The following is a 23,086-nucleotide window of genomic DNA, read 5'->3' on the forward strand; positions in this document are numbered from 1 at the left end:
GTAAAAATTCAGTTTAAATAATTTGTTTTATTACAATAATTATTTTCAATGTAACTATGCCGAACAACAAGAGTTAATATTCTATTTGTTTTAATATAACAAGTTCAAACATTGTTTTCCTTTATTCGAGCAACGCGTTGGTGACAAACAATAATCGACAACTAACTTTAACTTTGATCATCTCTTCCCACTGAACCACGAAAAGAACCAAAAGATGACAGTTATTGATATGTATGTATGTACATACATACATGCATTCAACCAATGTATCAAATTTGCAAGCATTATGAAAAACAAATAACAAGCAAAAGCATAAACGATATTTATGCTTTGTTGTTGTTGTTGTTTTCTTCAACTATACCCACGACCAACATAAGCAGTGGGAAGAGATCGATCAAACCAAAACAAACTATAATAACTAATGTAACATTAAATGATCGAAAACAAACGAAAAACGAATATAGGTCATAGAACTAAAAGAGAGTAAAGTAAATAAACGAAATGAATTTGAAAGTAAATATTAGGGTGGGGAAACATTAAAGGGATGTAAATAAAATTTAAATAAAGAACAATTAAACGACTAATAAAATAAATAGTGAAGAATAAATAAAATAAAAACAATAAATTAATAAATATATAAATTAAAGTAATATAAATGACATAAAATACGATCTGCCCCAACATTCTCCCGCCGTTGAAACCTCCATGTTTCAAACCTCTTCATTATTTGGTAGGGGAGCCACTTTGTGAATTGGCCGAGTACAAATTCCAGATTTAGTTTTCAGTTCAACCACACGAACCTTTCCATCACGGCCTAGAATAGGTTTTGTAACACGAGCTAGTAACCATTGTTGTGGCGGAGTGTTGTCTTCATGTATTAGAACTAGTTGCCCTTCTTTTATGTTGTTATTGTCTTTGAACCACTTTGACCTTTGTTGTAAAGATAGCATATAATCTCGGGACCACATTTGCCAAAATTGTTGTTTCAAAAATGAGACCCTTTGCCACCGAGACAATAATGATGATTGGGATGAATCGATATGTTTATCGGGAACTGCAACCAATGAAGAACCAATAAGCAGATGACCAGGCGTTAGGGCTTCACCATCATTGGGATCGTTTGATATTGGAGCGATGGGGCGCGAATTTAAAATTGCCTCAACGTCAATTATGACTGTTTGTAGCTCTTCGAAAGTAAGATATGCTTTGCCAACGTTCTTTATAAGTAGCGTTTTTGTAGATTTGACGGCTGCTTCCCACAGTCCGCCAAAATGTGGGGCACGGGGAGGTATAAAACAAAATTCGAAACCAAGTTGACAACAAAGTGATTTCATGTCGTGGACCACATCATCTCGAAAAAGACTTTCTTTTAATTCTTTGATTTGGTTACGTGCTCCAACGAAATTAGTGGCGTTGTCGCAATACAACTTTTGGGGTATGCCACGTCTTCCAACAAATCTTTTGAGACACAAGATGAAATTGTTTGTCGATAGGTCCGAAACTAGTTCTAAATGAACTGCCTTGGAAGTGAAACACACAAATACAGCTATGTATGTTTTATAAGGCACTTTTCCTCGGATACGGTACGACGTCATGAATGGACCACAAAAATCAACACCAGCAATCAAAAATGGGCGTTGAGCTCGAAGTCGATCTGATGGCAAATTTCCCATCAACTGTTCCATCAATTTCGGTTTGTAATGAAAACAATGAACGCAATTGCGAACAACTTTGCGTACAACATCTCTGGCGTTTACAATCCATATTTTCTGGCGCAATAGTCCCAACAACACTTTTGCTCCAGCGTGTAAATGTGAGCGATGAACATGCTCAATATACAATTTAACGAAGCGATGGTCTTTTGGTAATAGTGCTGGAAATCTTGCATCATATGGAATGGGCGCTTGGGACAAACGACCACCAACACGAAGAATTTTGACTGTGGTTGCTCCAAGTGTCATCTCATGTACAAATGGTGAAAGTTTTTGAAGCGATGGGTTTACCAGACCACCATTACTCAGTGATTTGATATCGGCACCAAAACACCACATCTGGATGTGAGCCACAATTCTCCAAAAACCTTCTTCTAATTCATCTGGGGACAAATGAATTACATCAGAAATATTCACATCTTTCTTAGCAGGACATCTGTTGAATATACGAAAAATATAAGCAATTATTCTAATAAATTTAATATAGGAAGAATGCTTATCGAGAAGGTCATCTATGATGTTGACTTCTGATGAATTTGCCACAAAAACAGCTGCCTTTCTACGTTCGAGAATTTCGATGTTCAATTGTTCTTCAGTTCCGGGCCATTTTGTAATATCTTCTTCCAAAAACGAAGGGCCACTAAACCAAATGGTATTAGAAATTTCCTCCGCGCTACATCCACGCGAAACCACATCAGCAGGGTTACTCTTCGAAGGGACGTGTCTCCAGCTAACATTTCTTGTTTTCTCCTGTAGTTCAGAAATACGATTTGCCACAAAACAATTCAACGTCGACGAATGTAATTTAAGCCATTGTAGTACGATTTTGGAATCAGTCCAAAAATATATCGATGAGACAAAACTTGAAATTTTTGGTTGTATTTTGAGCCATGTGTTATTCAGCAATACTGCTGCGCACAATTCGAGCCGTGGTAGTGATTGTGCCTTAATTGGGGCCACTTTGGATTTTGCAATTAAAAGGGTCGTTTTGTATTCTCCCTTAAGACAAACTCGATAGTAAATACAACAACCATATGCTCGTTGCGAGGCGTCAGCAAATCCGTGAATTTCTCCAAGAGTATCATTTGAGGTTAAAACATACCTGGGGACTTCAACTTTATGTATGTAATTTAAATCCGATTTAATTTGGAGCCATAATGATTTAAGATGTTCAGTTAATGGGTCATCCCATCCAATGTTTTGCACCCACATTTCTTGAAGAAGTATTTTGCATCGAATGACAATGGGGCTCAATAGTCCAAGCAAGTCATAGATTTTTGATACAATTGACAAAACAGATCTTTTTGTAGGATTCATCACATCTGGTAACTCGAATCGGTAAGTAAAAACGTCCTCCTTGGGTTTCCAAGACATACCCAAGGCTTTTGCAACTTCATCTTCACTTGTTTTAATGGTGATTTCTGCATCTTGATTTGAACCGAACATGATGTTATTGCTGTTCCATTTTGCTAACTCAAGGCCATGGAAACTTAATATTTTTACTAGCTCGTTTTTCTTTTGAGCCAGCGTTGCAAGGTCGTCAGCGCCGGTGAGTACATCATCCACGTATAAATCGTTGCGCAAAACTTCAGAACCACAAGGATGCGAGTGCGAATATTTATCTGCAATGAAAAACAAACTACGAATCGCCAAAAATGGGGCGGCAGATAAACCGTAGGTAACAGTATTCAGTTGATATACCTTTAAATGTTCATCTTTTTGATTTCTCCACAATATGAGTTGATATTTTCTATCATTTTCATCTATTCGAAATTGTCGATACATTTTAGAAATATCAGCAGTAAAAGCATACTTGTGTAAACGAAACGAAAATAGTGTGGTGATCAGGTCTTGTTGTATTGTTGGTCCAACCATCAAAATATCGTTCAATGATTTATTTGACGAACTACGAGAAGATGCATCAAATACAACTCTAATTTTTGTTGTAGTACTTTGTGGTCTCAAAACACAATGATGTGGTATTATGTAATAGGTACCACATAACGGTTGATTATAGAGCGACATGTGACCCAGGGACAAATACTCATCCATGAATTCTTTATACATTGACTTCAATTGTAGATCACGATCTAAACGTCTTTCCAGGGACAAAAAACGTTTTCGAGCAGCTTCGAACGAATCGCCGAGACATTTGGGATTTTCTTTAAATGGCAAGCGGACCACAACTCTTCCATCAAAATCTAATTTAACATTTTCAACAAAGTGATTTTCACATGCTGCTTCTTCTTCGGACAACATATTGGGATTCTTTTCGTATTCTTCTACTTCCCAAAATTTTTTTAGAGTTTTATCAAGATCCACTTCTAAAGAATTGACCATCAAATTGCATGTAAAATTAGATCTCGCTTGACCAGTACTTGCGATACCACCAACAATGTATCCAAAAACAGTATTGGTAAGGTTTGGCATACCATATCCAAGAGAAATTCGACCATCAAGTAATAAATCAAAAAATACTTCAGCACTCAAAAGAATGTCAATATGTTGCGGTTTGAAAAACAATGGGTCAGCTAACGGTATATCGGTGGGAATTTTCCAATTTGAAGTATATATGTACTCACCGGGCTGTACAGATGCAATTGTTGGGGTAACAGCAAAAGTTGAGGACCACTGGAACGAACTAATTCTTGATTTTATTGTAGCGGACACGGTAAATTTAATTCTGGTTCTAACTTCTCCAATTCCCGAAACTTCTTGTGAATATGGTCGAAATTTAAGCCGAAGCCTTTTTGCAGTTTCTTCTGAAATGAAATTGAGTTCGGAGCCGGAATCAAGTAAAGCTCTTACCGGTTGAAAAGTTCCACAATAATCTTTGATGAGAACCACAGCAGTCGGAATGATTGCCCTTTTACATGAGCGAGCCACAAGCGAAACTGGATTTTGATTACTAGTTGAAGGTTGCACTGTAGTAGTATTCGAAATGGTTGACTGTCCCGAGTTGTCTGGACTAAAAATGTGCAACACTGAGTGGTGAGTTGAATTACAAAATCTGCAACGTGATTTTGATGGACATTTTGAAACCATATGCCCCTTTCGCAGACAATTAATGCACAGGCCACCGCGTTTTACAAAATTAAAACGATCGGGAACTGCTATTGCCGAAAACGAAGAACAAGTTTGCAGATAATGATCAGTTGAATTACAATATACACAATTTGGATTTGAATTGACGAAAGTATGGGCAGTGCGATTAAAATTTTGCTTGGGCTTGACAAGTTTTGCTTTTTCACCAAATTCTGTCCTTTTTCCATGACTTTCGAGAAATTGACAACGAAGACTCAAAACATCATAGCAACAATCCCAAGAGGGCAACGATTTATATTCTTGTTTTTCATCATAATTCTGTTTCGTATCTGCATCCACTTTATTCAAAACCAAATGTACTAAAATTGCGTTCATAACATCTGCTTCAGACCCAAGCGACAACAAAGAACCACGACCAGCCGAAACAGTGTCAATAATATTCCGCAATGATGAGCTATCACCTTTTGCCATTTTCGGAATATCGAAAAGAGTGTTGATATGTTCCAAAAAAATCAATACCTTATTGTCATAACGTTCCTGGAGCCGTGTTAGTGCTTTCGGGTAGTTTTCCTCTGACACTTGAAAAGCTTCAACAACTGCCAAAGCGGGACCACTGAGACAGTTCAATAAATAATTGAATTTATCAACTGGGGTAATAGTTTGATTTTCATGGACCATGTTGTTAAATGTCGAAATAAATCTTTTATACTCGCCATATTTTCCATCAAAACGAGGCAATTTCAACGAAGGCAAACGAGATTGTGTTGAAATTCCGGCAATTGAAGCATTCATCAAAGTAGTATCACCAGGTATAGAACTACGACTTTTGTTCAGAAGGCCCAATATTTTTGCCTTTGCTGTTATGAAAAGTTCTTCCAAATCACTCCTCGATGTGTCAGCCGGACTAAGTGTTTCTATTTGAGTTTGGATGTGGCACAACTGTTTGAAGTATGATTCCAAAATTTGCAAACGACACTCTAAAATAGTGGAATCTACTTTTGCACCATCTTTTTCTACCTTTTTATGCATGTTGCTGATATTCCTCTTCATAGAGCTACGTTGCTGTTTAAGAGAAGACAAATCAGCACCACTTGCTTCTTCAGAAGCATCATTATCGTCTCTCGTCATTTTGCAAACTTAAGAGAACGTCAACGACGAAAGAGAAAATTGCGTTTCTTATATTTCAGGAACAACAATTTTGCAATTAGCGCTTTCCAATAAATATGGCGCTAATTTCCACTAAATTGGAATTTTATGTATCACCAAGCCAAGCTTTATAATTGTTACCTAACAACAATTCACTTTGATTCTGCTAAGAAACTCCGAGTTGAATTTCTTTCAAAATAATTACGACGGCAGCAATTAAAGTTGGTGTCCAAAGGTACAAAACTAACAGGATTTAACATCAGCAGTAGGGGCAACGAAAGCACGAATAACACAACAATGATGAAATACCCCACACCACTTCAAATGTACGAAAACCTTTTTCCACAACAAATTATTTTCAACTTTAAACACTGACCGTCCTGTCACGGTCGCCAAAATGTTTGCACAGAACCACAAAGTTGATATGTCGCCCGTAGAACAACTTAGATTTTCTTTATATTTTTACCCGTTCAAACATTGCCTTTTTAAAAACCCAACGACCGAGTAAAAATTCAGTTTAAATAATTTGTTTTATTACAATAATTATTTTCAATGTAACTATGCCGAACAACAAGAGTTAATATTCTATTTGTTTTAATATAACAAGTTCAAACATTGTTTTCCTTTATTCGAGCAACGCGTTGGTGACAAACAATAATCGACAACTAACTTTAACTTTGATCATCTCTTCCCACTGAACCACGAAAAGAACCAAAAGATGACAGTTATTGATATGTATGTATGTACATACATACATGCATTCAACCAATGTATCAAATTTGCAAGCATTATGAAAAACAAATAACAAGCAAAAGCATAAACGATATTTATGCTTTGTTGTTGTTGTTGTTTTCTTCAACTATACCCACGACCAACATAAGCAGTGGGAAGAGATCGATCAAACCAAAACAAACTATAATAACTAATGTAACATTAAATGATCGAAAACAAACGAAAAACGAATATAGGTCATAGAACTAAAAGAGAGTAAAGTAAATAAACGAAATGAATTTGAAAGTAAATATTAGGGTGGGGAAACATTAAAGGGATGTAAATAAAATTTAAATAAAGAACAATTAAACGACTAATAAAATAAATAGTGAAGAATAAATAAAATAAAAACAATAAATTAATAAATATATAAATTAAAGTAATATAAATGACATAAAATACGATCTGCCCCAACAAAAGAGATGTGCCGAAAATATTGACCGGTCTCCCGATTTTACTTCATGGGCTTCTAGAATCCGTAGTTTTTATCCACTTTGCCTGAAATTGGAAATGTAGAGATATTCTAGGAAAATAAAGAGATGTGCCGAAAATGGTGAGTACCGGTCCATGTTTTGTATAGCCCCCATATGGACCGATCTCCCGATTTTACTTCTTGGGCTTCTAGAATCCGTAGTTTTTACCCAATTTGCCTGAAATTGGAAATCTAGATGTAGTTCTAGAATCTAGACCCGATTTGGGTCTAGATTCTAGAACTACAATTAAATGTGCTGAATACTGTGTGTATCCTTCCATGTTTCGGTATAGCCTCCATTACACCGAACTCCCGATTTAACTCACTCTAAACTCTAAAAATTATAGTTTTTATCCGATTTGTCACAAAGTGAAAATATATTGGCATTTTAGACCCATAACAAAGTGTATATGATTTAGTTTTATCGGTCCATTTGGTAAGGCCTCCATATAGACCGATTTCATTTATTGAGGGTATAGAAGGCGCACTGATCATGAAAATTGCTTGAAACTGAATGCAAAATTACCCAATTTTACTTTTCGTAATCATTTAAATAATTGGGATGCAAATCTACAGATTTTAGATTTCAAATTGAGGCGTTATTTCATCATTTTCTTGCACACTTATAAGAGATGTTTATGATTCCTCTAAAACTCAAACAAAAATGGGTCTTATAAATTCAGAATCTGATCTAGTCTTCATAGGTAACAGCTTTACATATATAGGTGGGAAGCGTACTGGTTGAACTGATTTGCTGGAAAATATCTGTCATCAAACCCCCCTGAAATTTTCAAAGGAAACTAGTATTTTTGATTTATGGTTGTGGGTATTTAAAATTCCACCGGCCGAACTTACTGCTGTATATACTTGTTTTATTTTCAAAATGCATTGATTATAGTGATGTGCATTCGAGACTGATTGTTACTACGAAGTACACATACGAGTAGCGTACTCTAGTACATATAATGATAAATCGCTTATCTATTAGCCTATCATTACCAGTTTTTTATGGTGATTGGAAAGTTAAAAATATTGCCCAAAAAGGTTAGGAAGACAGCTGTTTCGGATTTCCACATCGTCATCAGTTCCCTTTATTGGACGATCTACTCGTTTCAATTATACTATATTGCTTCTGATGCCAGAGAACGAGCTTTAAAACTCCGACATGTCGAAAAAACTAATAATGATAGGCTAATAGAGTCTCGAAAGCGCATTACTATGATAAATGCATTTTAAAAGTACTTTAATATAAAAACTTCATAATACAATGGTTTTTGTAAATAAAACTTATAGCCAAGTGGAACAAGACAATAGTTGATTTTAACTCGCTTTTTGAACATTTTTACTTATCCTTAGTTCTTTATTCATCGTAAATATGTTTTTCACACATCATCGTCATCATTTATTCATCGTAAATATGTTTTTCACATTTGAAAGATATAAGGAAAATTGTTAAAAATTAACAAAAATAACACTTCATATTAGCTTGTATCTTACAATATCTGGGAGCATTTTATAACATGATGTAAGGAATGCAACTTTTCTTAGGTAAACGTATCATAAAAAGTCGCGGTGGATTCAAATTACGCAATATCATAATAACCGTACCAACTTTGAGTTGCAAGTTATGTGGTGGAAATCCTGGTAAATCCAGAGAGTTCAAAAACTCCGCTGGATAATTTACAACATCATCTGGATTTGTTACGGAATCAACGGATTTCTAAGTTACCAAATCGCCAGCAATTTTTGATTGAATGGCGAAAGTCAGTGCGTGTACATCACTATTTTTTGCAGCAAGAATTGTTCGTTGACTTAACCAAGCATAATTCTGATAATTCTCACTAATATTTGGGAAAACATTTTCAATAAGAGCTAATTGAGAGTCTAAAAGTTAGCAAAAGTCGTTGGTAAGAGTAATTAAACCAGTTGTCGCATCAACTGGGACTTTTCCATTTCTAACAGCTATTGTTAGCTGCTTGGCAAATTGTGCAGCACTTTGATCATTCTGAAGTTGAACTCTCATATTAGTGGTTAGCGATAATGTTTTTACGTCATTCCATAAAGGTGATGCCTTCAGCCAAGCATTCAATTCATCTGCAGGCGTTCCACGGGGAATTACTGGCAACGTCTGCCTGAAATCGCCTGCCGACAATAGGGCTGTTTTCTTTTAGCACTGGATACCCTAAGCCGTGAAGGACTAAAAGAAAACAGAGTACTCGTTTATCCAGGACATCTCCAAAAATATGCAACCCTGTCATCAGCTGTTCAAAAACAATCACAGAAAAGAAGTGAAATCTTGCATTTTTAATGTATGAAATGCTCCAATTAGTAATAAATATTTACTGCTGCGATTATTAATGACACTATACCACTTTGAATTTCATGTTTTTCGATAAATTAGTCACAATAAAGTGCTATTGTGAATCGATGAAGCGTCACTTTATCAAAACACAATCTGGCAAGATCGGCGCGAATGGCACTGATGAGATGTTCTGGATAGAACACCAGTGCAACGATGTTCTGGATAGCCCATACAAATGTTGTATCCAGTGCAAAAAGAAAACAGCCCTAATGTCAATCAAACTGTTAAAGATGTTGTTACTTCGCCGAAGATACTTCAGTGTGAGGTTAAGAGCATCAAGTGATTTCTTATGTGCCATTGTGCACTCATCCCAAACAATGAGCTTGCATTGCATCAACAATTTCCCATTGCACTGGATAATAAAGAATAAACCACCAGTATTATTGTCTACCGCTTGCATTATTGTTTCGTATACTTGTTTTTGCTGATCATTCAGCAACGGCACATTATTTCGAACGAATTACTGCAATGTATCAACATTGTATTGCAGCTCTCGATTTAATTCTTGGTTGAATGCATCGTGCATCGGTCGATTTGGCGCAATCATTTCTACTTCAATCAGTATCTTGTTTGCAATAGTCAAGAATTGATTCTCAATCAGAATCAATCCTTAATTGTAGATTTCATCGGTTATTTGGATATCAGGATTATTCGTTTGAATGCGCAAGCGATACAAAATATCTTCACATATGTCGCCTTTGTATTTGTTCCATAACTGAATTGGTTGTGAAGGAAAACATGTGATGATAATTGCGAAAAGCGTTCGTATTTGGTACGCATTTGATGAAATAACTGAATCCGCAAGTGTTAAATCCCAATGAGAATCGTTCTCCAGCAAACCCATTAGTTGGCATGCTTCTCGATATTTTTTACATTAGTATCCATTCACAGTCTTCAATTGCGCGAAGGATTTTGGTCCACGAACATTTACCAGTCGCAAATAAAAACATTCATAATTTCTAGGATGAGCAGTATACATGCGACCTAGTGCATTAGTGGAAAACACCTGTGGCCAATCTGGAACTGGGGTTCCTTGTTTGCGTCGTTGGAATTTATTTGTTGATTGATTCCAAGTGTAATACTTGGGCATTTCAACGTACATCAGCGTCGCTGCGAATGGATCTGCTTCACACATTGCAAAGAAGCTAGTCAATGTTGTCGATGGTGGTCTCTCAGCTCCTTGTGCCGCATTAGCCTCAGTGAATTAAACACTTTTCCAAATGCACTGCTAAGTGTACAACTGTGGGATATCCTTCATGAATTTGAAATTAAAATAATCGCCACAATGCTTTATTAGTACTGACGTATCTGCCCATTTGGAAGTTACTGATTTCGTCATTCGCATTTTCCGACGCAATACCAAACACAGCCATGTCACTGTGACATACTTGCACAAATATTTCATTGATCTGGCCGAGGGACAACTCTCAACGTTTGTGTGTGTTTCGAAAATTCGTGATAGAAGTGGGCATTATGGTACAATGAATTCATTTCCGATCTCAATATCTTGATTTTTGACTTTAACTTTGATAGTTCGACCATTATCTTCTTTTGAACGCCGACGATAAACTGGATATCCATCGTTCCCCGTACCTTCTTCATCAGCCATGCAAGGCGATAATGGATTTAATGCACCGCACAGTCCATGCACCATCTGTGTTGTCACAATGTCGTGTAGATGGGGATCGGTGACTGGATTATTAACTGTGGGTGCATTGAATCTTCGCACATGTTCACATGTTGGGGTACAATGGCATTCGTTCCAATGCTGTTTTAAACATATTAACGACAGCATTATTAGAGTGAAAAAATGCTTGCAATTGTTCAATAATTCGTCTCTTTAACTGTTGTGTTCCCTGTATATTGCACCACACATTTAGCTGATCCACAATCGACGAAATGAAATAAATTCGCAGAAATTGATGCGTTTCATCTAATGTTGACACCATTGAACCGTGCAAATGATATATTTGTCCATGTATCTGTATTTGAAACATTATTTATTGAAGAAATGCGGTGTAACTTCTGATCGTGTGGTGTATACGTAGTTGTTATGTGTTGCAATTCATTGTATTGGTGTGAGAGATTGGTTATGTGTGTTGTATCTTTTACATTCCCTTCAGTTCTTGGGACTGGTCCCAAACCGGTCGATTCACCTGTCCTTTATAGCCGGTACAGGTCCTTTAACTGGTTAGGTGACCGGTGAAATTAACATGGGGTTGTCATAGGAAGGGTCAATTGACCCCCACATAGATACCTACAAACCAATCCTTTAACCGGTTGTTTTCAACCCACCAGTTAACCAGTTCAAATAGACATGTTAGAGAGACAGTTCTAAAAAAACAAAATTTTCCACCAATTTTACTTCTTATTTCTATCAATGTTTTTTTATTTGTCTTATGTTATTTTATCTAATTTTTACAATTTGAAAAACTTTTTCGCTCCGGCCAGGTTTTGAACCTGGGTTTACTGGCAGCATAACAAAACGCCTTAACGCATTCAGCCACAAACGCCATTGAACACCCAGCGTTGAAACGTCAATTTAAATGTTTGTGATATTGGTAGAAAATGAACAAATGTAGGGAAAATATAACTGAAAAAAAATCTAAAAATAGAACTGTCCCTGTTATAGATGCAAAAGGGCCAGAAATGTGTTAATTAACCCTGTGATAGAGACATTTGAACCGGTTAGGGGATAGGTTCATTGTGGTCTAGAGACAAATTCATGAAGTGGCTACCAATTGGCTAAATACAACCAGTCCCATGACCGATATAAAATTCCAATTGCTTGGAAAAAGGGGTCAATTGGCACCAAAAAAACTGAAGGGTTGGAAGTCGGCATGAAGCCGCCTTCTTTCTTGAACTTTAACGCATTGCAATATCGGCATATAGTCGTCATTGGTCCAATATCTAAATTTTCATCATCACTGTAATTCGCAGTGGGATTATATTGGAATGCCAAGCGATTGTATGATGCCAATGATCTTCGTGTGCTCACGCGTTGTCTCAATCGGACATTTTCTATTATTATATTTTGTCTTTCTTCCCTTAAATTCTGTGAATACACTTGTTGCTGGTTTGTATGTCTTGTGCGGCGGCCGATGTTCGCACGTCGCCCTTAAGGCATTTTGGTCTATGGACAGAGTGGTGAAGTCAACTTCAAATGCACGATTCACATAATTTACACAGTTCAACTTACTACCTTAAAGACAAATGTCTGCTGTTTAAATTCACTAAATATTTGCACAATACACGTAATTGATTTGATGATTTCCAATTGAAATTTTAGGAAACGATGAAGTTATTTTTTCACAATTTCACAGTCTACACAATGCCGGTTTGCAACATGAATATTTGTCACATAAATTTTGCAACTTCTTAAAATCATGTGAAAAAATAAAATTAAAAAAATTAAAAATAAAAAGCAACTGCGATAAATTCAAGTTATATATTTTTTTAATGTACGCTGTATGTAAAAAAAGGTTTTCCCGCTTTTCCGTTGAAACTTTTCGTGAAAACCTCACACAGGAGTTGCATCAAAGATGGCGCTGTATGTAAAAACAGATTTCCCGCTTTTCCGTTGAAACTGAAATTTTCTGAGCTATAAACCTCACGGAGCCCGAGACCTTTCTAAAGAATGTAAAACCGTGGAAATCGGTTATTCAAAACCTTGGAAATCGGTTCGTGGGTTCCAGACATGCATCCAAGACGGCGCTGTATATAAAAAAAGATTTTCGCGCTTTTCCGTTGAAACTTTTCTTGAATTTTCGTTGCTATAAACCCTACGGAGCGTGAGACCTTTCCAACGAATGCAAAACCATGGAAATAGGTTCTTGCGTTCTGCAGTTATTGCGTCAGGAAGGAAAACCCCACTTATTTTTATATAGTAGAAGATAAAAAAAGAAGACTTTAAGCCAAAATTACTGTCTTACTCGATGGTGCAGTAAACGTGATGATCTGTATAGGCTCATGCTCATATTAGCCTTCCACAAATTTCTGCTGAAACTGACAGCTAAGAAAAATCACGCAAAATTCGAATAGTTTGAAGTTGCGAATGCGAGATGTAAAACTAGTTAACTTTTCAATAAATACAATGTAATAGCGTAATTTTTACATCCCTTTTATCGGGGAGCCAAACTAAATAAAAATAATAAAAAAAATAATTTTTTTTTGTTCAAAAATATGTTTTCAACATTAGGCTTACGACATTTGCGACATACTTATTATACCATCGTAAATGTATGTCGCAAAAGTCACAGTTTGCGACAGACCTACCCTGGTTGCTGCTGACTGTTTGGCTAATATGTCTAAAGGTAATAGATGCAGCATGACCTTAAGGGAATCTGTTCATATCTTACTGAATGTACCCGAGATACACAAGCAGGCTATTCGCTGAACTTTATCTAAACTTGTCGGCTTCTGAAGTGCCGGCCACCAGACCACAACACCATATAGCATTATAGGTATAGCAAATGCACAGTTTTCGGTTCTTTTTCCTATTGCCTTTTTGCACGGGTACAAATTAAGAGTAAAATTCAATTATTCAATATTAAGAGTAAAATTCAGCTTCCTGTCCAAAATAACGCCAAGTTATTTTTCACACTCACCAAAGGGAATTTCAATACCCCCTAAGGCGGTGGGCTTAACCGTGGGAATTTTTCATTCTTTGCAGTGCACGACTACCCAGCAAAAACTCTCATTACCCGGTAATCTTTTAGGTAAGCCTATATAAAAATTAATAACCACTTATTAATTGGCATCGCTCCGGGTTACATACGCATGTCGTAGGAGGAAAGTTCTTCTTCCCAGGCATATCTTCGGCCATGAAATAAGTAGTGTTTTTAAAGCATATAATCACCTAATACGTCATCACTTATTTGCTCAGGGAACCAAATCTCAAAAATATTGATTTCTCTCGCCGATTACCAGGATCAAAATATGGCGAGTAATGCTGTAATGTACTACTTGAATAGAAACGAAATTTTAGAAATAAACGAATATTGTAGAAATAAAGAAAAAATCTAAAAAATCATCTAAATAACATTACACGCAAATTAATTTCACGCTTAAAATAGAAATAACTGTAGGTTGTAGTTGGATTCGTGAATTAAGTTATAATATACCTAATAGCCCATTCACATTAGGTTCTACATCTACTAAAAGTGGATTTTACATCCCTTTTATAAGGCAAATCACAGTGTAATGTGAATGAGGTATAATAAAGCATTTAATTAAAACATAATATGGTATATTAATTTAGAACACAATAATAATGACAAATATAATAATATTAATTTAGAACACAATAATTATGAAATATTTGTGAAAACAATTTCTCAACGGAATTTTTTTTGTTGAGTTTTTTAAGTAAATGCTCAATTATTGTAATAATTATACCTAATGGTACCATAATTTATTCCATTTTATGAAGTCATTATCGGTCAACTGCATTACATTTTGAGAATAATCGTTACAAATTACCGAGAAGTATTTATTATTGTCATTGCGAGTTAGTAATTTTAACTCACCGTAATGTAATGCAACGTGTAATGACAGCTTTACTCCTGGTAATGCCAATTGTAATGAGGTGTGGTTACCTAGTTTTTGCTGGGTAGTTCTGATTTACCGCAAGACAAAATTGACAAAAGTCAATTAAACTGTTAATTGAAAATTGTGTTGGTTTTCAACCAAAATGGGTGATTGATACAATTATTTTCGTGACTGAAGACATTTCAATTAATAGTAATATCGATTGTTTATGCTTTATATTTTTCAGTAGAAATTCGTATACTGGTCATTGAAGCTGGCAAAATATACGTTTCATGAGGTCCGGGGTAATAAATTTAAAAAATGCAAGTTTGCAGCGTTTGCTTTAATTTTTAGAAAACTTTTCGATCTTATAAAATATTTTGTGACATCTTATTATTTCCATTGTATTTACTCGAGCAAAACGCTTTTTAATAAATTGAATAAACACCATTGCATTAATTTAAATTCTTTATTGATCTTTTTTAGTCGCAAACAGTAGACATGCTTCACAGCGTTATCAAATTTTCGCCATTTGTCGGATTGGATACTAACGCATTTTGTGAAATTTTTATTATAAGAGACCTTGCTGTTGCTTTATCATCTTGTATTTACCAATCACTTTGTGATTCGGAAAGCTTTGTTGTACACAACTCTTCTCGCAACGGATTTCAGAGTCCTGGAATTGAGAATATAGCTAAACTTAATTCTTCCTTTGAGTGCTCTCATTTAATCGGGAATGCCAATATTTATAATAGGAAGCGCATATATTCTATGGACGAACCAACAACAGTATGTACGACACCCTCCAGATGGCCTGGGGTTGCAAATTTAAGAGCACTATTAGCTAGAGAAAAGGACGAAGATATTCCTAAATTAAATGTTTTGTTGTTGGAAAGCTTCATCGCAACATATGTTTCACTGGCTACTTATGCACTTGTTACATGCGACAGCCGCATTTTATACAGACTAGTTGTACACAACTTTACTGTAGAAACATGGTCTAGTATCTTCGGAGGCGGAATGAAGAAACTGTTAAGAAAAGCAACATGTGAGAATAATCCCGCATCGTATAATGTATCGTCCGATGAGCCAAAAGACGAATCTAGTGTATGGAATACTGTGACATCTTCTATTACAAAACAGCGCGTTAAACTCAATATGAAGATACTTGGTAACTTTGGCAGTAATAACGCTCAAACATATATGAAGGAGGATAAACCAACTTACCGTGAGCAGTTCGTTCCACCAGAAATGTCGATGCTTTCATACTTTTTGGCAAAACCTAAGACAAACGGTAAGTTTCAAAAGAAATACGAGTATGTTATATGTTATCCACACGATGTAAATAAAAGATGTAAAATATGTTGAAGTGTAAAAATACAATGTTCCCAAATTAGCATAAAATGTTTGGCTCATCAATATATCATAAAAATAATATATGTGGGTGTAAACATATATTAATTTATAAATTTCGAGTTCACGTATATATGTATGTTGCAATATCTTATTCAGAGAGCGAGAGAGTGAGATGGTAAAGATAAATAAATAGAAATGAAAACCGACAGAGTTGACGAAAGATATCAAACCAACACTGCGAGGGAATCAAATGAGAACATAAACTACAATAACATCATTGGAACATATATGTTAATATTTTAGAATATATTACGTTTGTGACATTGCGTTTTCTTAAATATAATATTTTTGGATGCAAACATACATTAATTTAAACATAAATATGTTCAGAAACGTCAGAGAGAATAGAAAACAAGTAAGTGAAGTAGAAAGTCGGGCGGGCCGACTATATTGTTACGTTTTTATATTGAGGCGTGTTTAATAACCCGTTAATAAAACACAGTTCTTTTCAAATAACGTGATAGGTTCCACTTATTTGCTCTGCGATGTGTACTGTATCACTTTTAGCTTACGACTGACTTCACAGCTCCCTGTGTCAGCTCTTTTATAGTACTGTATAACGATATCGAAAATTCTCGGTAGTCTGGCCTACAAAATTCTAGACTATTCTATTACCTGATAGATGTCGCACGGGCGACATCGCACATATTTATCGGCCCATGCTCATTGTCTTGGCTACAATCAACTGGAACATTCTACTCTATGGCAGATGTTGCACAGGCATAGATGATTATGGTCATATTACTACAACTATAACAATAAGCAATGAAGATAACAAAACAAAAAGGGGTTACTTTACAATGAACGATTGGGAAACCAAGAACACAAAAGATGTTTAGGAAAGTACTAGAAAATAAAGAAATGATTTTGACAAGTGATGACGTAATTTTGACCGTTACAATTTGAAATTTTAAATTAACGGAAACTAATTTCAATAAACTTAAATCTAGAAATATCAAATTCGTAACACTGCCTCCCGCTTAAGCCTGTTCGTCCCGAATAGGCACAGAACCCGTTCCGTAAGGAGCCAAACGTTCCAGGTGAACAACTTTCATCTTTGACCTTGGGCTGTCGTCCTTTTGAATGCGGTATACTACATCATTGATCTTCTTGATGACTTTATATGGGCCTTCCCACTGCGTTTGTAGTTTAGGACATAATCCTTTCTTTCGTTGCGGGTTGAGTAGCAGAACCAGTTGTCCTTCTTTAAAGCCCTCAGTGTTCGCTGCACGATCATATCTCGCCTTCATCCTGTTGCTGACCATTTTTATTTTGTTTCGCACTGATTCGTGAACTTTACCAAATGTGTTTGGTATGTCGTTACTGGTTTCTTCCATGGCGAGCTCATTGGGTGTAGCGCCGAATATCAAATCTGCGGGCAACTTCAAACCCGTTCCGAATAGGACCTTGGCCGGTGTTCGTGACGTGGAATCATGTATGGCTGAACTATACGACAGTAAAAACTTTGGTATATGCTCGTCCCAGTCTCGTTGGCAGTTATCCACCACCTTTCGAAAATGTTCTTCCAGGGTGCGATTAAACCGTTCTACCATGTCATCAGACTGTGGATGCAATGGCGTAGTCCTTGTTTTCTTGATACCAAGGGAGTCACACATCTCTTGGAATATGGCCGATTCAAAATTTCTTCCTTGGTCTGAGTGTATCTCAGATGGCACACCGTATCCAATTCTTACCGACTACGTCCACAATCGTCTTCGCCTCTTGGTTTGGAATGGCATAAACTTCTGGCCACTTGCTGAAGTAATCCATGACCACAAAGACATCGGTTTCCAGAATCACTTACTGGGAAAGGCCCTGCAACGTCCATTCTTTCAAATGGTGCTCCTGGTCTATATTCTTGCATATCGTATTGGACCTTTCGCCTTCATGCACTTTTTGCAATTTGCCACCCACTCAGCAATTGATTTCTGGCATCCAACCCAGTAGAATCGTTGCTTCCCTTTCTTGGCTGTTTTGGTTATTCCCAAGTGACCTCCACTGGGACCATTGTGGAATTCCGTCAAAACATCCTTTACTTTGGTATCTGGTACGATTATCAAGTTTCGGATATTCTTGCCATCTTCACTTTCCCATTTACGTTGCAGGATTCCATTGACCAGATATAGATTGTCCCATTGAGCCCAATATGTGGACTTTCGGCTGCGACGTCTTTCTTGCTGAGTCTCTTATTTTCTTCTTTTGCCGAAATAATTTTTCTCAGAATGGGATCTTTACGTTGCTCTATTGACCAGTCTGTGCCAGATTCGATATGTAACTGCCTGACATTTACAACTGTCTCCTTTGGTTCAGCTTTCGAGAAGTGTGTGCTTTCTAGATTGCAATGCCTTCGTGTTAAGGCTTGGTCAATAACTTGTTTTCCACCTTTTCTATTATTCGCAAAATTTAAATTTGAGTCGCTTGGTTTTGTGGTCGCCTTCTTATGATTATTGTTTAATGGAGATGGCGAGATTGACCCCGACGTTTTACGCCACGCTTTACATTCCCGGGAAAGATGTCCAGTCTTATCATAGTTATAGCATTTTATTCTAGATTTATTTGCCTGCTGCTTCATTTCTTGCATTATCTGCCTTAGAGCCTTTTTTTTACCAATTCAATGACTGATTTCGATTCTTCACACTCGGTCTCTACTCTGCGTACTTTGTGAATTTGAGGCCGTGCTAGCAATCTCGCAGTTTCTTGTGCAAGTGCAAATGTTACTGTTTCTGCGAATGTAGCCTTTTGTGATGCATATGTTGCACATTTTATATCTGGGTCTCGAATACCATTCACAAAGGTCTCAATTTTGATGCGGTCCACAAGTGGGTGACTCTCTCCTGGGTATGCCAATAGCACCAACCGCTCAACTTCTGTTGCAAAGTCTTGTAGAGTCTCATTTCCGGACTCTTCCTCTTAATTCCATTTTGAAGATGTCTTGTTCTCCACCATACTTGCGTTGTAGTGCAGCTATTACTTCGTTATAGTTATTTCTGGAAGAAGTTGGGATACTTTGTATTACATCGGCAGCATTACCCTTCAATGCCAACAGAAGTTCAATTGCTCTGTCGTTGTCATTCCACATGTTTCTGGATGCCACCGTCTCAAATTGGAATTTGAAAACATCAAATGAAGATGAGCCATCAAAAACAGAAGTTTTGATTTTTGTGCTCTCGATTACGCGCACTGGACCACCTTTCATTTCTAGTTCTGACATTTTTTTCTCAAGGTGTGGACATTTTTCATGGTGAACCACAAATTTCTTATCCGATTCCACAATTTGACTTTCAATGTGGTCTACGCGTTTCTCCATACCTTCCGAAATTTGTTGTAACTTTTCATTAAGAATTCTAGAATTTTCGTCAAATTTCTCCACCAAATTTCTAGAGTTTTCTTCTATTTTTCGAGAATTTTGCTCCATCATTTTTCTAGAATTCTCTTGCATTTTTAGAGAATTTTCTTCCATCATTTTTCTAGAATTCTCTTGCATTTTTAGAGAATTTTCTTCCATCATTTTTCTAGAATTCTCTTGCATTTTTAGAGAATTTTTTCCATCATTTGGCTCAAAATATTGACCATCGACGTGTAATCAACAACATTAGAAGCTACAGATGGAGTTTCCAAGGCGCTGGCTACTACTGATTCGTCAAGATCTTCCTTATAATCGAACTCATGTGTTTCGATATCAATACTGCGCCGCTCGAACTCTTCCAGTAGTCGCTTTTTTAATGGAGCCTTATTTCCTGTAGTCGGCTGCTCCATTTTGCTCAATTCCTTCTTCAAGTCTTCCACTCGAAGCTGATTAAACTTCATTGTAGATTTTTTTTTCGTTATTTCACTTCCTACACCAATTGTTACGTTTTTATATTGAGGCGTGTTCAATAACCCGTTAATAAAACACAGTTCTTTTCAAATAACGACAATCTACAATTTATTTGCTTAAGTGATAGGTTTCACTTATTTGCTCTACGATGTGTACGGTATCACTTTTAGCTTACGACTGACTTCACAGTTCCCTGTGTCAGCTCTTTTATAGTACTGTATAACGATATCGAAAATTCTCGGTAGTCTGGCCTACAACATTCTAGACTAAGAACACAAAAGATGTTTAGGAAAGCACTAGAAAATAAAGAAATGATTTTGACAAGTAATGACGTAATTTTGACCGTTACAATTTGAAATTTTAAATTAACGGAAACTAATTTGAATAAACTTAAATCTAGACATATCAAATTCATAACAATATGATACCCTAAACCACCCCTACTGAATTAGTAAATATAGACATTTGTGGGGTACCATTGGTATAGGTTTCAGGGATAAACCGCATTTCCATATTTATTTATTTGAAAAGAAATGTCTGACATTGGGAGCATTTGTTGATTTTGCACCTACAGAGTTACATGCCACTAATATTTATTCCATTATTAAAAAAAAGAGAAAATAGCTCAATTAGTGTGGGTAATAAATCCAAATTTGTGAAACTTTGGAAATTTATTTATGTACGACTAAGAGCTATATGTAAGTCTAACTACGATCGCCTAATACTTCAAAATTTGAAATTTGAGTAACATTGGTAATAATTAAGAGTATTATGGCAAAGTTTGAGAAAATCGAGAGATGTATATATATGGGAGCTCTATCTAAATCTGAACCGATTTGGACAATATTTTCCAGGTTTGTTTGATACTACAGAAGATTACTTTGTGCTAAATTTGAGTAAGATGGGTTAATAAATAAGGCTATTATGGTCAGAAATAAAATAGGGCTATTATGGTCGGAAAAAGGGGTACTTTGTTGAAAATCGCAATGCATATTAATGGAAGCTATATTTAAATCTGAATCGATTTGCATGATATTTTGCAGGCTTGGTTGATATTATTTGGTTACTTTGTGCTAAATTTGAGTAATATCGATTAATAAATAAGGCTACTTTGAACAAATTTTGGAAAATCGGGCGATACATATATATGGGAGCTATATTTAACTCTTTCACTACTGATGTCCACTTAGAAGGACATTCGAAAAAGACACCAAATTCAATTTTCCCACTTAGTTTCGATTTATTTCTCGATGTTATTTTAAAGTAGAGGCTTTAATCTAAATAAGCTATAAATATTGTCTATATTGTTGAGGTCTAAAATACATTTTTATAAACTTCTTTATCAATAAACGAAAAACATGAAAATTTGAAACAATTTTTCTACTGTATTTTTCTAGTAAATGGACAGAAAAATATTCCTACCGCCCACCTAATCGACAGTGTTGGTTTTTAATAAACTGTTTTTATTTATTAGGTTTTTTCATTTTATATTAATTAAGAATAATTTTAAGAATAGTGAAGTATTGAGTATTTAATGGGATCACTGAAGCGATGCTGCCAAATTAAATATTTAATATCTGGTTGATTTTCGTCAAGACGGTTTCTTTCTTTGTTCATGATGTGCCCTGCCAGCATTTCATAGTTCCATTTCATCCTCATCGCTACCACAGACTCGTAAGTGACACTGCAACAATCGCCAACCGTGATGGGGGAAGCGTATGAAAAAGTTTGAAATGTACATGAAAGTATTTTGCCATCAAGAGCCATTTTATATTTTGTGAAACACCAAGCGCAACTAGCTTCTTATAATTTATTTAAATAAAATCGATAATGAAGTGCTGAAAACATAGTTATATCGCTTAAAATTGTAAAAGGTATATTAGTGAACAATTTTTGACTTTCCAAATGGAATAAAGTGGTTGTTTTTCAGATATATTACAGACACGCTGCCTCCATCGAGAATAAAAACACTGGCTGATAGACGCTGCAACATGTAACTTGCCACTTGTAAATCAATATCATTCTATTATTAATGAAAAAATTATGTTAAATGTGTTGTGATAGTGGTATAAATGTTATATTTATAAGAATTTATAAATGTTTAATCAAATTAATAAACATCACCTAATAATTGCACTCAAGATATACTTTTTTGTAGTAGCTTGGCGTGGTACAACTTCCCCATAGTGACGGCGCTTTTCCGACGAGTTTTGAATGTCGTATATGATTGTTTTCGACGTGGTGGGAATTCCCAGAAGCGCCGTCAAATTAAAAAAATTTTGATAGGGTGGTTAACAGCACTAAATCCTGATTTGACTAAATATGAGGCAGGAAAAGGTATTAATAATTTGAATACTTCTTTCCACATATTTGGATATAAAGAAGGTAAAAAATAAAAAGTAAAAAATATGTTGCCACTACTTTCATTATCCGCCATTTTCGAAACTCTGCATTAATTTGATGAAATGTTTCTTCGATTTTAAGCTTACAACGCGTTTCATCATCATAATGAAGAATTTTACATCAATTTTTCATTAAATATCTTCATCAATTCAATGAAATAGTTTCATCATCTTGAAAAAAAAGTATCATTTAATTGATGTATTTTTTGTTCTTCATGTTGATGAAAAAAGATATTCAATTTGATGTCCGATAATCTCTATATAATGAATATTCTACATCATTTCAATGAAAGGTATTCGTCAAAAGTATGTAATTTATTCATTAAAATTACATTACTTCAATGAATAAATTTCATCAATCTAATGTATATTTTACATTTAATCAATGAAACCATAACATAGAACTGAATTTTG

General features: G+C 35.7%; 1 protein-coding gene and 1 pseudogene across 1 annotated transcript in view; one reads left to right on the forward strand and one right to left on the reverse strand.

Moving 5' to 3' along the window:
• Positions 1-23,086, forward strand: part of Rbcn-3A (rabconnectin-3 alpha) — a 668,488-nt gene that overhangs the window by 306,291 nt on the left and 339,111 nt on the right. The window contains exon 10 of the mRNA XM_075299033.1: positions 15,524-16,331. Within this exon, the coding sequence (XP_075155148.1) occupies positions 15,524-16,331 (808 nt within the window). The remainder of the gene's footprint in view (positions 1-15,523; positions 16,332-23,086) is intronic.
• Positions 9,038-13,837, reverse strand: LOC142228888 (uncharacterized; annotated as a pseudogene).

The sequence above is a fragment of the Haematobia irritans genome, chromosome 3 (genome assembly GCF_050003625.1).
Source record: "Haematobia irritans isolate KBUSLIRL chromosome 3, ASM5000362v1, whole genome shotgun sequence".
Classification (NCBI taxonomy): domain Eukaryota; kingdom Metazoa; phylum Arthropoda; class Insecta; order Diptera; family Muscidae; genus Haematobia; species Haematobia irritans.